This window comes from Hipposideros armiger, unplaced genomic scaffold (assembly GCF_001890085.2).
Source record: "Hipposideros armiger isolate ML-2016 unplaced genomic scaffold, ASM189008v1 scaffold_116, whole genome shotgun sequence".
Lineage (NCBI taxonomy): Eukaryota > Metazoa > Chordata > Mammalia > Chiroptera > Hipposideridae > Hipposideros > Hipposideros armiger.
The window spans coordinates 1225388-1240900 of NW_017731466.1; the positions used below are offsets into that span (position 1 = coordinate 1225388).

Sequence of the window (15513 nt, forward strand, 5' to 3'; positions counted from 1 at the left end):
TCTGTCTAAAGCTGACTGCAAGTTAAACAGCACATGTCATGTCTAAGACTATACATTTGATACATAGCCAGGCCTCCCAATTGCCCTTTACTGAATACAACAGCATAAAAATTACATAATTATAATGTACTTTAAAAGCCCCATTATAGCCTTGTTTCAAAGTCTATTATTAAATATAACGTACTGGGCATATACCATAGCATCCCAATCACATTCTGAATGTAGAGGTTAAAAATAATTTGATTAAATCCAATGAACTGTTATTGAATTCTTATGACATGCCAGGTACTCTGCCGGCTGCTGGCATAAACCTGCAGCTTGTAGTTAGTTATAAGGGTGAGGCAAGGAGACGCCTAAGAGACAGAAATGTAAATTTGGAGCACACTATGGGGTAAGAGCTAAGAGTTATGTGAGTTGTTATAAGAATTCAGATAAGCGATTATCTAATTCTCTCAAAGGTGTTGTCAAGGACACCTACCAAAAAGAAGGTAACACATGCGATTTTAGCTAAACCACAGAACACCAGTAGTTTCCCAATCAGACAAATGGATTTATGTAGAGGGTATTTTTGTCAGAAGGAACATCTTAAAGGCCCTCAACGTGTAAAAATACAAAGTGGGTCTGGGTCAAAAGACAGCTAACAGTGTGTGTGTACACATGTGTGTTTGAGTGTGCATGTGTGTGCTTTCCGCCTGTGTATGTATATGTATAGGACTAGAAAGGGGCCTGGATGTAAAAGATTTTACTAAGAACACTGAAATCAGTAGGTGGTTTTAAACAGGTATGTAACATCTGTGTTTTAGAAAATGAGTCCAATGAACATGTAAGATGAATTAGGATATGGAAATATTAAAGACAAGTGGGACAGTTTAGGTTTTTTTAGTAGTGTAGAGAAGAGAAGTGAGGAAAAATAGAAAAATGTTTCAGAATATTTTATGTAAAATTTGAGGTTCTGCATTACTGAAGTTCCTGAATAAACCTTAGATTATACACTGTGTATTCTTGAAAAATTAAGGTGTGATCAAACAATACAGTGAATGTTTAAATTAAAAAAATTTATTACAGCAAAAGACACATTGCCATCAATCCCCTTCAAATACTCCCCCTGGCTTCAAACACACTTAGCGCCTCATTCTTGCCACTTTCTGAAGCAGTTCTGGAAGTCCTCTTTTGTGTCATTAGTTGCGCTGTCGTGGCTGCTTTGATGTCCTGAATCATTTTGACTTTGGGGAAGAGCCAGAAGTTGCACGGTGCCAGATCTGGTGAATAAGGTGAATGAGGACACACCGTAATGTTTTTATTTGACAGAAACTGCTGTATACCAGAAGCAATGTGTGACACGGAGCATTGTCATGATGGAGGCTGATTATGGCACATTTTAAAACATACCTTCTCTCAACCGTAGCTCACACCCAACTGACTGCACGGAACAAGTTGAAACTTGTCAGACAGTTACTAAGGTTTGATGCGCCACTTCCCACATTGAAGATCCCTGCCTTTCCATTGGATGGCACTTGGCAGCAGCATCTGCTGTATTTTGTGATCACAACAGAAAGGCTCCGTGTCACACATCGCTTTTGAAATGGCAATTTCTGTCAAATAAAAACATTACAGTGTGTCCTCATCCACCTTATTCACTGGATTTGGCACCATACGACTTCTGGCTCTTCTCCAAAGTCAAAATGACCACGAAAGGAAAACATTTTTGTATCGATTCAGGACATCAAGGCAGCCACGATAACACAACTAAAGACACTCACAAAAGAGGACTTCCAGAGCTGCTTCAGAAAAGTGGCAAGAATGATGGCATAAGTGTGTTTGAAGCAGAGGGGAGTATTTTGAGGGGGATTAATGGCAATGTATCTTTTACTGTAATAATTTTTAAAAATTTAAACATTCACTATTTTTTTAATCATACCTCATATATGTAAATTTATTCATTTTGTGAATTTTATCATACTTAAAGGCTGCTTTGATAAATCCATTGCTAGGTGAGTAATCCTGTAATGTTAAAGACTCAGTTTTATGTAATTTTGAATCTTTTTAAGTGGGACTATTTAGAAAATCTATAACACAGCAATCCAAAACCATGATCCCTACTTAGATATTTACAGGACAAGATGTATGGAATTTACTTTAAAATATTGGGTTGTTGGAAAAGTCATGATGCATTTTTGCAATGAAAAACAGAAAAATACGTCATGACTTTTCCAACAACCCAATATATCAAGATAAAGCAAGAATAATAAAAAAGTTAACTTGAGGCTTGAAGGTGTATATAAAAGATATTAGTCTCCCTACATTTATGTTTCAATTGTTTTTAATTGGCTTAAGGTTTAAGGCATTAAAAATAATTTCAGAATCAAAAGAATAAAATGTAGACCTCCAAAAATTTTTTTAATTCCTGGCATTAAGGCATTAGAAAAATAACTTCAAAGTGAAAACAACTGAAATGTTTTAAAAGCTCTAATCCACAAAGAAATGCATTTTTATTCCTTAATTTATTATACGTACTTCAATACTGCCATTACATCATAAATAATCTCAAATCATTCCAAGAAATTCAAAAGATACAAAATCAGGGATTCTTTTCCAGGAGAATCCCATTAGTTTTTATTGTTTTTTTTTTAAATCTTCCCGAGCTGTGGCCAGTTCTTTATCTTTTCTGTTCTCCAAAGACAAGCTACTATATCTGTCTCCTCTTTATCTATCCTTCTCACCCCTCAATCCCCCGTGATCTGGTTTATGTTCCTACTACCTCACTGAAGCTGTTCTGGCAAGGATACCAACAAACTCTAACTGGCAAATCCAAATGACTATTTTCAGATACAATTTACTTGGAGTCTTTTTGGCACCTGCAATTGTCAGAACTCCCACCTTCTTTAGCTTGCTTCCCATGTACTGCTGCCTCCTTCCTTCTCCAACCACTGCTTTGCTGGCTCTTCCTCCTCTGCCTTTTCTTCAAACATTTCCATTTCCTGTGGCTCCTACTGGTTCTCTTCTCTTCCCACAATACTTATTCTGCTTGTCTCAACTACTCCTATAACTTTACCCACAGTATTGACGATCCCCAATGTACTAGTCATGAATCCGCTCCCATATCTGCTTTTTAATTCATATCCTTAGTTCATCTGAGAACTTCCAAAACTCACACTTCAAGCCAGAAACCTAGGAATCATTCTTGAATTACCTTTCTTCCTCATCCCCTATACCCAACCATCTTCCAAATTGTATGGATTCTTTATATTTAAAATGTTTTATAGCTGATGTCTCCTCTATTCCAGCAGCTACTACTATTACAATCTACCTGCTTGTATTAACAGACCTTTCCAGTCCCTCCCCCACATTAAGGCAGGGTGTTCTTTCTAAAATCTATTTCACACCATCCATGCTTAAAGCCTTGCAAATGCATGACAACTAAAAGTAATATGTATTCCTAGACTGGATCCTGGACTAGGAAAAAAAATAAAGGTCATTATTGGGATATTTCAGGGGAAAAAAATGCTACAAAGATCATCACTGGGACATATGAATAGGGGCTATGTTAGATAATGGAATTATATCAACATTAAATTTCCTAAATTTGACAAGGAGCCATAATTATTCAAAGGAATAATGTCCTTGCTCTTAGAAAATATACACAGAGGAATTTAGGGGAGAAGGGACATAATGTCTGCAACTAAGTAGCAACTGATTGAGGGAAAACAATATGCTATAGTGTGCATTATAAAAGTAAGTACAGTAAAATGTGGTCAATTGGTGAATCTGGGTAAATGTTATATAGTTTTTACAAGTTCTATTAGTTTGAGATTATTTTAGAATAAAAAGTTTTTGAAAACTTTCAGTGTTCCCTGTTTTGTGTAACATAAAAGTTTCACTTCCTTGGTTAGGCTCTGCATGATCTGGCTCTTGCCCATCTCTACCATCATCTCTTATCAAATCACAACTAACGTCCCACCCTCCACACACAGTCATTACAAATTTCTGAACACACTAAACTGCTTTATTCCATGTCGAACATATCCTCTCTACTTCCTGAACCTTGCCTATCTGGCAGACACATTCTTTTTCATGATGATGAAGTCTCATCTCCACTAATTAGGCCCTCCTTTCTCCTTCCATCTTCCAAACAGAAATAACCACTCCCTTCTTTGTGACCCCCTGTACCCAGACTTCTCCCACGGCACCTATCAGACTGCACTGCAACTCTGTGGTTTCCAAGTCTGTTTCCAGCTACTACTCTATGCCCTTAAGGATAGGACTATGACCCATGTTTACACTAACCTTTAACGCAGTGCTTAAGTTGAATGCACAGATTAAGGAATATGTTTAACAAGAGATACACACACAGACATACACACACACAACACACACAATATTCTTGGTCACTGTAGTGTTTGTATATTTCAATTCTTCCGTCTTATCAGATAGTATAATGTACTGGTAAAGAGTACAGCCTTCAGAATCAGACACATCTGAGGGGTCTGAATCATAGCTCTACTTAACTCTGCAACTCTACCCAGACTTAGTTTTTAAGCCTCAGCGCCTGGTACATAGTAGTTAATAAATAGTTGCCATTTCAATGTTATTACTCTCTCTCTTTAGTTATGCCTATAATTTAGATAGCTTAAAATCTCAAATATTCCCAAATTATTACTTTTAAATGTGTACTTTTGTGTTTTTTTTCCCCCAAACAGTTTTAAACCAACTTCCTAAAAAAAAGAACCACCTATTCTTCACTGACAGGATGACCTGTTTCCAATCTTTTGTGCCATTTAATGATCCCACATAAAGGTGAACACAAGTTCTAATAAAGTTTTATCTATTTCTTGGTATTTATAAATATCATCTGCTAAATGCTATTTTATGGTAGTTTTGCAAATAGTCCATTTATCAACTTCAAAATAATGAGAAAAGCATGTGATTGTCAAAAATAAAGCAAAATAGAGAATTTCAATATCACCTATTAAGTATTCAAAACAAAAGACTGTTTCACACTGCTGACAAAATAAATAAGTAAATAAAATCCAAAGACCATCACTAAAGCAAATAAACTTAATTCATATGAAACCTTCTAAAACTTTCATCTATGGCCTATTGTCCTTTACTTATGACCCAAGTTTAGTTATTTGAGTATCTTAGACACTAGCAAAATAGAAAGGTAAGATTTGTTTCTGGAGAGATATGAATAGCTGATAGCAAAGGAACAAAATATCAAAAAGTCTATAAAAAGGTTTGCAACATAGTCTGCCAGAGCAATTTTTTTTTCCAAAGAAAATACATCAAATTGAATACTATTAGGTGATAGGAAAAGGGTTGTAAACATTATATAAATTTCCTTTACAACTCAAAAAACTATTTCAATTCCATAAAGAAACTGATAGTTCAAGTAATACATGCTTCTTAAAGGACAGAGTAGGGAAAAAATGTTGCTAAAATTTTTAAAAATCACATAAATCTGTTAGTCATTATTAAATGTTAATAAATTAAATTAGCATATTACAACCATTTATGAATTTTTATTACAGATGCTATTTCCTGAATTCAGAAGTATAAAGTATTAAAATTTCTATTTGTTTTAGGAATGACAAAAATTATTCCAATATTTTAGAGAACACTACCTTCCACTTTACTGAATTACCTTTCCTGTTTAAGAGCATACTCCAGCATTTTGATCCGCCTCACAAGATCCTTCTTCAAATTTTCTTGACCTTTCCTTTCCCCCTGAAGGAAAGCAATCTGGGCCTGAGTGGGGAAAGAAAGACAAAACTCAGTTTTAGACGAAATTTTTTTAAACACTCAGCTGAAAAAGAACCTTTAGAAGATAGAACAATTAGATGGAGAAACATTTCCTTTACATAAGTAAGTATATAGAAAGGCATTAACTGCAAGATTAAAAAAAGAACATCTGTATGCATTTTACTTCAGACTAGGGAATTTACAAGGTGTATATATAGTCCATATCATCTAAGAGTCTGTAATCTAAAACAACAAATAAATACAGACATAGGCAAAGTATACAATATAGTGTGCTCAAATGTTGTCTCCAAAGGCATTGCAGGGTTTTCTCTTTAAAAAAGAGTGAAGATGGGGAAGGAGGGAAAGTAAACTCATGAGTTCTTATAATACCCCTGCTTCACTCAGAGCTTCACCATATATTTGAGTTTATGATGGAGTTGAGAGACTATCCTAGACCTCCCCTACAAACAATATATAGCTTCCTTTCCTCTATCCCCACCTTTCAGTCCACCCCCCTTTAGGATATTTAATATGCAGGAAAAAAGAAAGTGCAAGTTGGAAAAGTAAAAATTAGAGATATTGGCCCTGTGTAGTTTCATGGCCCCTCCACAGAATTACTCAGGATAAAACACCCTACATTTTAACATGAAACAAACTGTAAAACCCCTGTCTTCAGTAAAACAGAGGGCTAGGAATGAGTTGCTCTCCAGAATAATTAAAAAGACATTTAGGATTGAAATAAAATCTTCCACTAAAGGAATTGAAACTATGTTGCAAACACTAACTTGTTAAAGTAACTCATAACACCGCTAAGAATACAGCAGGAGGTCTATTTAAAGGTCATCAAGAATAACTATCAGGGCCGGCAGAGCCCATATGGTTAAGAGCTGACTTGGGACGCCAGAGGGCCCCGGTTCGGATCCCACATATGAGGGCCAGTGACACTGCCCTCCACAGCTAAGATGCTGAACAACAGCTCAACCTGGAGCTGGGCTGCTGTAAGTCGCCAGTGATGGTGAAGGGGTAGGCTGCAGCCCCTGCTGCAGTGGGTTGCCATGGACTACCGTGTGTAGCCAGCAGCCAGCGTGAGCAGTCGTTCAGAAGCTGGCGACTGATCTGCCTCGCCCGGGAATAGCGCAGTGATGGTGCCAACTTGGGCCAGTGAAGCAAAGTCCGCCACAACTAGACTGAAGAACAAAAAACGACAGCAACTTGCCTGTTCCCCTCCCCCAATTCCCCAGCACTGTTCCCATCCCCCCAATTCCCCAATAAAAATCTTTTTTAAAAAAATAAATAAAATAATAATAATAATAATCAGTGCGCTCATATAATCAAAGTAACAATAAAGTTGATTATCCATTTCTTCCTCTCTATACCCTTTGGCTAGTTTTGTATTTCTACCACCATCATTAGTCCTGGATGATTCTGAAACTTCAGCCCATATTACTCAAAAGTCTTTACTGTGACTCATTTCCCAACCCACCAACCATCTCCTTATGCTCCCAGTACACTTGCTTTCCTATCTTCCTATCAATTCATATACTGGATTAGTTAAATATTTACAAAAATACAAGACCCAGAAGGGAGAAAGATTACAAAGAAAATGGAGGTGCCTGGAGAAGGCAAACTAAAAGGAATAACAGGAATATCTGTGATATTCCATGGCGACCACAGAATACCTCTATGGTATTTCTGCCGAAGATGCATAACCTAAAATCAATCATAAGAAAACATCAGCAAATTCAAACTAAGGGGCATTTTACATAAATTGTCTTGTAATCTTCAAAAATATCAGGTCATAAAAGTCAAGGATAGATTGTTTCAGATTGAAGAAAACTAAAAAGACATGAAAAACAAATGTAATGTATGATTCTGGACTGGATTTGACCATAAAAGGTCTTTACTGGAACAATTGGAGAAACATGAATGGGGTCTGAGGATTAGATGATAACAATTTTTCAGTGCTAGTTTTCTAATTTTATTGGCTCTAGGTTCATAGAAAATAAACCCTAAAGTATTTGGTAGGAGGCAATGGGCCATCAGGCTGGCTGGCAACTTCCCCTCAAATTGTTCAGAAAAAAATTCTTTGTACTGCCCTAGCTACTTTTCTGTCAACATAAGATTTTTTATTTTTATTATTTTGAAACAAACACTATGCCAACTTCCTTAATGTGATGATATAAACAATACAATTTAAAACCAGTATCATGTGTAACGAAGAAACCCTAGAAGTACTGACAATCAGGAAGAAAACAGGGTGTTCATTTTTCAGCACAAATATTTAACACTGTTCTGGAGGCGGTGGCCAATATCATTAGTTAAGAAAGAAAGAAGTTTGGGCCGGCCGAGTGGCACAATGGTTAAGAACTGTCTTGGGATGCCAGAGGGCCCCGGTTCGGATCCCACATATGAGGGCCAGTGACACTGCCCTCCACAGCTAAGATGCTGAACAACAGCTCAACCTGNCGGTTCGGATCCCACATATGAGGGCCAGTGACACTGCCCTCCACAGCTAAGATGCTGAACAACAGCTCAACCTGGAGCTGGGCTGCCATGAGTCGTCAGCGACAGCGTAGGCTGCAGCCCCCGTGGCAGTGGGTTGCCATGGGCTACCATATGTAGCCAGCAGCCAGCGTGAGCGGCCAGCAGCTGCAGTGAGCGGCGGTCCAGAAGCTGGCGACTGATCTGCCCGGGAAGAATGCAATGATGGTGCCAATTTGGGCCAGTGAAGCAACGTCCTCCACAACTAGACTGAAGAACAAAACGACAGCAACTTGTCTGTTCCTCTTCCCCCAATTCCCCGGCACTGTTCCCATCCCCCCAATTCCCCAATAAAAATCTAAAAAAAAAAAAAGAAAGAAGTTTAAAAATAGAAGAGAGGAAATAAAATTACTACTGCAAATGAGATGAGTGGATACCTGGAAAATCCAAGAATACAGCCAATAAACTATTATTGCAAATAGAGAAATTTTAGTAAAGTAGCTGCATATAAAAATAATAAATTGAAACCCATGGGCATCTACAAAAAGTTAGATGATATAATTAAAGAAAACAATCCCATTTATAATAACAAAAAATGATAAGATTAGAATAAACCTTACAAGAAAAAAAACAAAAGCTATGCAAAGAATATTGTAAATGGTACTAAAAAGCACAAAAAATACTTGAACAAATGAGAAGCAAAACCATGTTTTTAAAAAGACTACATTATGATTTAACTTCTCCCTAAATTAAGCTTTAAAAATTATGCAAGCCCAATTAAAATACCAAGTGTTTTTAAAAAAACATCTTACATAATGATTATAAAGTACATATGGAAAAATAAATAAGAATAAACAAATTACTTAAAAGCACTAAAATATTTTAAAACTTATAATTGTATAGTCATTTAAAAAGTGGTACTAATGCATAAACAGGTAGAGATGTGGTCAAGACAATCCTAAAACAAACCCAAATATATACAGGGATTTAATAAAAGCTAAAGATGACAGTGCATGCACATCATTGGGAAAAATGTGACTTATTCAATAAATGTTGATGGGCAGCCATCTGAAAAGTATTTCTCACATGAAAACAAATGTCAAACAGATAAAAAAATTTTAAAGTAACCCAAAAGTATTAGAAGAAAAAGCAGTTTATTTTTGTTTTAATAGTCTCAAGGTTAGGAATGCCTTGCTGAGAATAAGACGAAACCCAATGCCATAAAAGATTAATAAATTTCACCTCAAAAAATATTTATATATGGCAATAAAAAAGTTGCTCAAGAACTATCATTAGAAATACAGCAATTCTTTTTCAACAAATGTCAAGAAATAGGAAAACAGTCATATTACAAATCACACGAGTTTACTTTTTCTTAATATATTGAGTACCTAGAAATCAATAAGAAAAAAAGATAATGATAGAAGGAAATACAAAAGACTCAACATATTAAAAAGATGTTCAGTCTCACATATAAGAGAAACGCCAATTAAAACTGTAATCAGATTTCCTTTTTTCCATCAGGTTAATAAAGTTCAATAATTTAACAATACAATATGGTGGTGAAAATTATCTGTATGTTGGCTGTGGTGATGTAAATCAGTTTCACCACTATAGTGGACAATTTGGTAATATCTATCAACTTTGCAACTGCATATACTCTTGACCTATGAATTTTAATTCTAGATTGTTATCCTTCAAATACATTTACATGTGTGAAATGATATAGTGAAAAAAATACAAACAAGAATGTATGTAAAATCCAAATGTCCAACTACAGGGAAATGGTTAAATAAATTATGAATACAATTGGAATAAAATTAGGTTCTGAACTAATAAGACCTGTAAGAATAGAGAAGAATCAATCTCTTAAATTTTTTTCCTCTGGAACTCTACTCAGAAAAGTCAGAAGCAAAAGGTCTTAAAACACATGTCATTACAGAAGGAAGTCAATTCCATCTATAAAAACAAACTGAGTCTAAAACATAATAACTGGTATAAATCCTTTACCCTTTCAAAATAAAGATTAAATCCCAGTTAAAGATTCTTCTAATATGGCAGGATACTATTGTCTGAATTGGATTACTTAATTGAAAAGGCAGGGGAAAAGGGGGAAACAAAAGGGAAGAAAAGACTAAAAGGAAGACTAGAAGGGAAGGAAGGAGAAAAGGAAAATAGAAGGAAAGTAGGATAAATCTATACAAAGGAAGACTATGCAATTGTTACAAAGCTCTAAATATACTGATATAAAATATCCAAGACAGATTAAATGAAAAAAAAAAGCAAGATACCAAACAATGTATGTAGACTGCAACCATTTGGTTTTCTTTTAAAAAAAAAAAGGGGGGGGGGAGTGGGCGAGGGCCAGCGGAGTGGCTCAGCTGGTTAAGAGTTGGCTTGGGAGCGGGAGCTCTGAGCAGCAGGGTTGCTGGTTCGGATCCCACATGAGGGCCCGTGACGCTGTGCACTCTACAGCTAAGATGGTGAACAACAGCTCGACCTGGAGCTAGGCTGCTATGAGTCACTGACGACGGCGTAGGCTGCAGTGGGGCTGGCCGGCAGCTGGCGTGAGCTTTCTGTGAGCTGCCGCGAGCCGCTGTGAACGGCCATCCAATGGCCAGCGACCGATCTGCCTCACCCCGGGAAGAGTGCAATGATAATACCAACATGGGCCAGTGAAGCGACATCCTCCACAACTAGACTTAAGAACAAAAGGATAGCAACTTGTCTGTTCCCCTCCCCCAATTCCCCAACAAAATCTTTAAAAATAAGGGGGGGGGGGTAAATATATAATTATGCTTCTATGTGTAGATAATATCTCTGGAATGATTCACAGGTTATGTAGTAAGTGTGAATGTTTCCGAAGAAAGTAACTGGGTTACTAGGAGAGAGAAGGATAGGAGTTAAACTTACCTTTATATGTATATATCCCCCCCTACCCATACCTTTTGAATGCTGTACCATAGGTATGTTACTATGCATAAAAGTCTCTTAATTGAAAATTCTATTAAAGCCAAATAAAACTCATTCACCAGCTTTGGCTCCACAAACCACCAGTTTGTAGATTCTATCTTGGATGTTTCAATTCAAATTCATTATTATTACAAAGGAGAAAAAAAAAGCACCAAGAGATGAAATGTTTTGTACCTCTAAAGAGGAATGAATTCTCACAAATGAACCAAGGTGACAGTCAGGGATCAAGAATGAATCACCACTTTGAAAACTCAAGCCACACACTCAATGTAGCAGGGGTACTAGCAACAAGGATATGAAAAAAAATGCATGGTCCCAAAGCCCCTAAAAGTTCTTCCTGCACATCTACAAGAGATGTAGTGATACAGTGCATTATGCTACAATATAATTCCTTCTCAAATAACAGAGATAGATCTCTAGTTAGAGAACAAATATATTCCTAGTCTCCAACATTGTCCAATAATATGAAATAGTGATGAATTCAGCTACTTACTTTTTTATAAGTATACTTCTCCATGTACCATTAAGCTACAATTTAACTTTTTTAGAAATCCTGCCTCTGCCTGCACTGTCACCTCAACACTCTCACACAGTAAATAAACTCTGCTGAATTTTTTAGATTCGAGAAAAATGAGATCAAGACATGCAATTAAAATCTTAACAAAGAAACTGCAAAACTAAAGTAATTCAATTTGATTAAGTAGTTAAGCTTTAAAGTGTTACAAATAAAATAATATTTTTAAAAAACATACCTGTAAACTATCATACTTCCAGGTATCTGTACAACTAAACTTAATAATGGTACACATTTTTTATAAGAAAATTTTGGAATTAGCTTCAAGGAAATGAATGTAAAAATTCTATGATGCCTTATAAGTTTTTTTATATTATATATCTAAAATTAGGCCTTCCATTTCCTACCATTAGAAATTTAAAAAGATAAAACCAACAGTAAAAGTGAATATTTTATGATTTAAGTCTATGTGAAAAACAGGAATTATTTTTGTATTATTTTCAATTTTAATTAGTCAAAAGGATATATATGGACTATAACCTGCTACTTGTAAGCAGGTTTATCTACACACACAGGAATATTTAATAAATAATTTCAAATATACTATTTAATTTACTGAAACCATTTAAACTATCCTGTACTCGAAAATTAAAGAGGGTTAAAACTCAAAACTGAAATCACTGAAAAGTATACTCAAAATGAAATATACACAAAATACTAGTTTGGGTTGGATATTTTTCAGTCGCTTCTTGGTCACCTGCTATGGGGAAAGAGTATTCACTTTTACAAAAATCTAAAATAAAGTACAAGAAATCTTGACAATTTTAAGGTTCTCAGTTTCAAACTCAAACATAACAAGAGAAATACTTGAAAAGTCAAAGTCAATAAATACTACAGCAACTTAAGATAAGGAATAGCATACAATGAAGTTTCAATAATCCGCTTTGTATCATGGTGCCTTCTGGAAGCCACACCTATTCCCTTTGAAAAGTTTTGGATTAGATTATTCTCTTACATCTAGGCTGCTAGTTGGTTTTCTCCAGCATATAATCATTGCCTCTACTTAGCCCTCTCTCCTAAAGACAGTGTCACCACTTGGTGACATCAAACTTTAGCATCAGAATCACCCAGAGGACTTCTTAAAACAGATTCCTTGGGCTAACCCCACCCACTCTCAGTGTCTAATTCAACAGGTCTGGAGTGTGGCCTGAGAATTTATTTCTAGAGATGCTAATGCTGCTACTCTGGAGCAACACTTGGAGAACCACTGACTTACACCATTGTGACATATCAGAAGGCCAAAAATAAAGCAAACAGGCTGATAAAGAGCAAGGAACAGAGCTGTCCCAGAACCCTCGCTCTTTACTCCACAGAAGTATGAAATCTCATCTAGGCCCTCAAGCTGGCAGACAAGTACACACTAGCTTTCTTGGCTCTCTCCCAAATTCCTTGTTTAAGACTGCGTTTTTAGCTGTATCCTGATTATTAAATAAAATCGACCATTTTTCATTCAGTTCAATCATGTCTTGGGGGAATACCTACTGTCCACCATGGTTCAAACTGCTGTGAGGGAATACATAGGTAAGACAATTAAAACCAAGTTCCTACTCACAGTGCACTTCCAATCTAGTTAGGGCACAAGACCAGAATACATACATATACAAAAAAGCTAACACAAGGCAGTGGGTTTCCTAATAAATGAGGCTTTGAGTCGTCAATGTCCAACATTCACATTTATTCATTAAACAACATTAATTGAGCATTTACTTTGTGCCAGACAAAGTTACTGACACTAGGGCCAAAGCAGTGACAAAACAAATACACAGAGTTCATAGTCAAGTGGATGAAACATGTATGTTGAATAAAAACGTATGTGGACTGGTAGTATACGTTTGTTGTATGCAACTAGAACCAGAAACACAGTTACAGGCAAAAGCAGTGAATATAAAAATAAAATAGAGTGGGATTTAACTCTGGAGTCAAGTACAGAATTGATGTTCAACTCAAAAACTGTATTTTAATCTGGTATTAACTCTACAGCTAGCTTTATCTTGTAACAAACTAGTGAGTTTCCTGAAATTTTCCTCATAAAGTTTCTGAGCCACTATTTTTATTTATCTAACATTTCCTTTCAATCATAAATTTTTAGTTTATTCAATAATTTTCAGAATATAAATTTCCAAAACAGTTTTTTCCCATGCAACTAAAAGAAGACAGGATTCAGGAAACAATTGTTGTAACAATTGTTTGCAAAAAAGTAATATGTAAAAGAAAGTTCTAGGGTAAGAGCTGGCTCACAAGCCTAAAGTAGCCCACATTAGAGCAGGACAGAAAACTCCAGGAATAAGATCAATAGTTTGAAAGGGGGCACAGGAGGTCTGAGAAATTATCTGTAAGTTTCCCCACATACAAATTTGTGTTTAAAGATTACTGAAGTATGGGGGGAAAAAGTAGAGAAATGTTCCACAAAAACTGAACCATAAAAAAAAATGAGGGAACTATCACCTCCAGGAACAACAAAAGTTGCATAAGAAAAGAAACAACCATAGTATATTATTTGGCTGACTCATAAGTGGTTATTATCTATGTATATTTACATAATAACATAAAATTAATTTTAAAAATTTTGATATAACTGGGGGGTAGGAAGTGGAGCAGAGACGTGAAAGGGGATAATGCAACTAAGCCCTCATCTACCATACATGAAGTGAGTAGACAGTATTTAAAACTGACAAAGAGGGAATAGTATAAGAATATTGTTTGAAATATGAATAAATTACAGAAAAGGCAATTAAGAGCTTTTAAAAATAGTTGATTCTGAGGAGTTATACTTGGAAACACATCAGGGAACCACTGTCTTGTAACATAAGCCCCTTTGTATTATTTACCTTTAACTGTGTGTCTGTATTGCTTTGACTAAAATAAAAATGAAGTATACCTACTCGACAATTTATCAACTATCAATACAGCCTGGTACTGAGGGGTTCCGTCTGAAGTCATTAATTGACTATGAACTTCCTTAAAATACAAACTATGTCTATTATAATTACCATGGATCCCTAGTGCCTAGCAAAGTTTCTGGCACAAAATCACTATTTACTAAGCATTTGATAAACAGAATAAAAGTGAACAACAGAACAGAGATTTCAAAAAGTGATTCGAACTATTCTACCAGCTAAAAATATGTTAAATCAGAAGTAATACAATACTAAGGAAAGATCATGATTTAATACTTGTTAGGGCCATAAAGGAATCATTTTGAAAAGAAATAACTTAAAGTCATTCATACCCTACCCAACATACTGCAGTAAAATCCATCCATTCATTTATTGAGAGCTTACCATCTAACAACACTGTGCTAAGGACTGGGAGGATAGCCTCACCACAGACATAGTGCATTTTTTCATAGAGCTTACAATTTACATAAAATCATTGGTTTAAAAACATATTTTTTTTACATTCTTACAGAAATAGCATAAGCCTTTTTCTGACTTCTGAAGAAATGACTGTAATTGGAGTTAAAATATCTGTAGTAAAAATATTCAAGCACAAGACGTTTTACATAATTAACTATAACATACGCTCCAAAGGAAAATAGAATAAAAAATAAAAACACAAGAAATAACTAAAAAAAGCTTACCTTTAAAAAAAAGGTCAATTATTAATCAACACAATAACCAGATTCTACTCAAAAGCAAATGAAAGACGGATGAAGAACCATGAAACTATTGGGTTGTCGGAAAAGTCATGACATATTTTTTCTATTTTTTTCATTGCAAAAATGCATCATGACTTTTCTGACAACC

General features: G+C 35.5%; 1 protein-coding gene across 2 annotated transcripts in view; it reads right to left on the reverse strand.

Annotated features, from left to right (window-relative positions):
- The window catches only part of STRN (striatin), an 82183-nt gene that overhangs the window by 49130 nt on the left and 17540 nt on the right, over positions 1-15513 (reverse strand). For both annotated transcript variants that reach the window (XM_019647833.1, XM_019647834.1), the window contains exon 2: positions 5642-5745. In XM_019647833.1, the coding sequence (XP_019503378.1) occupies positions 5642-5745 (104 nt within the window). The remainder of the gene's footprint in view (positions 1-5641; positions 5746-15513) is intronic.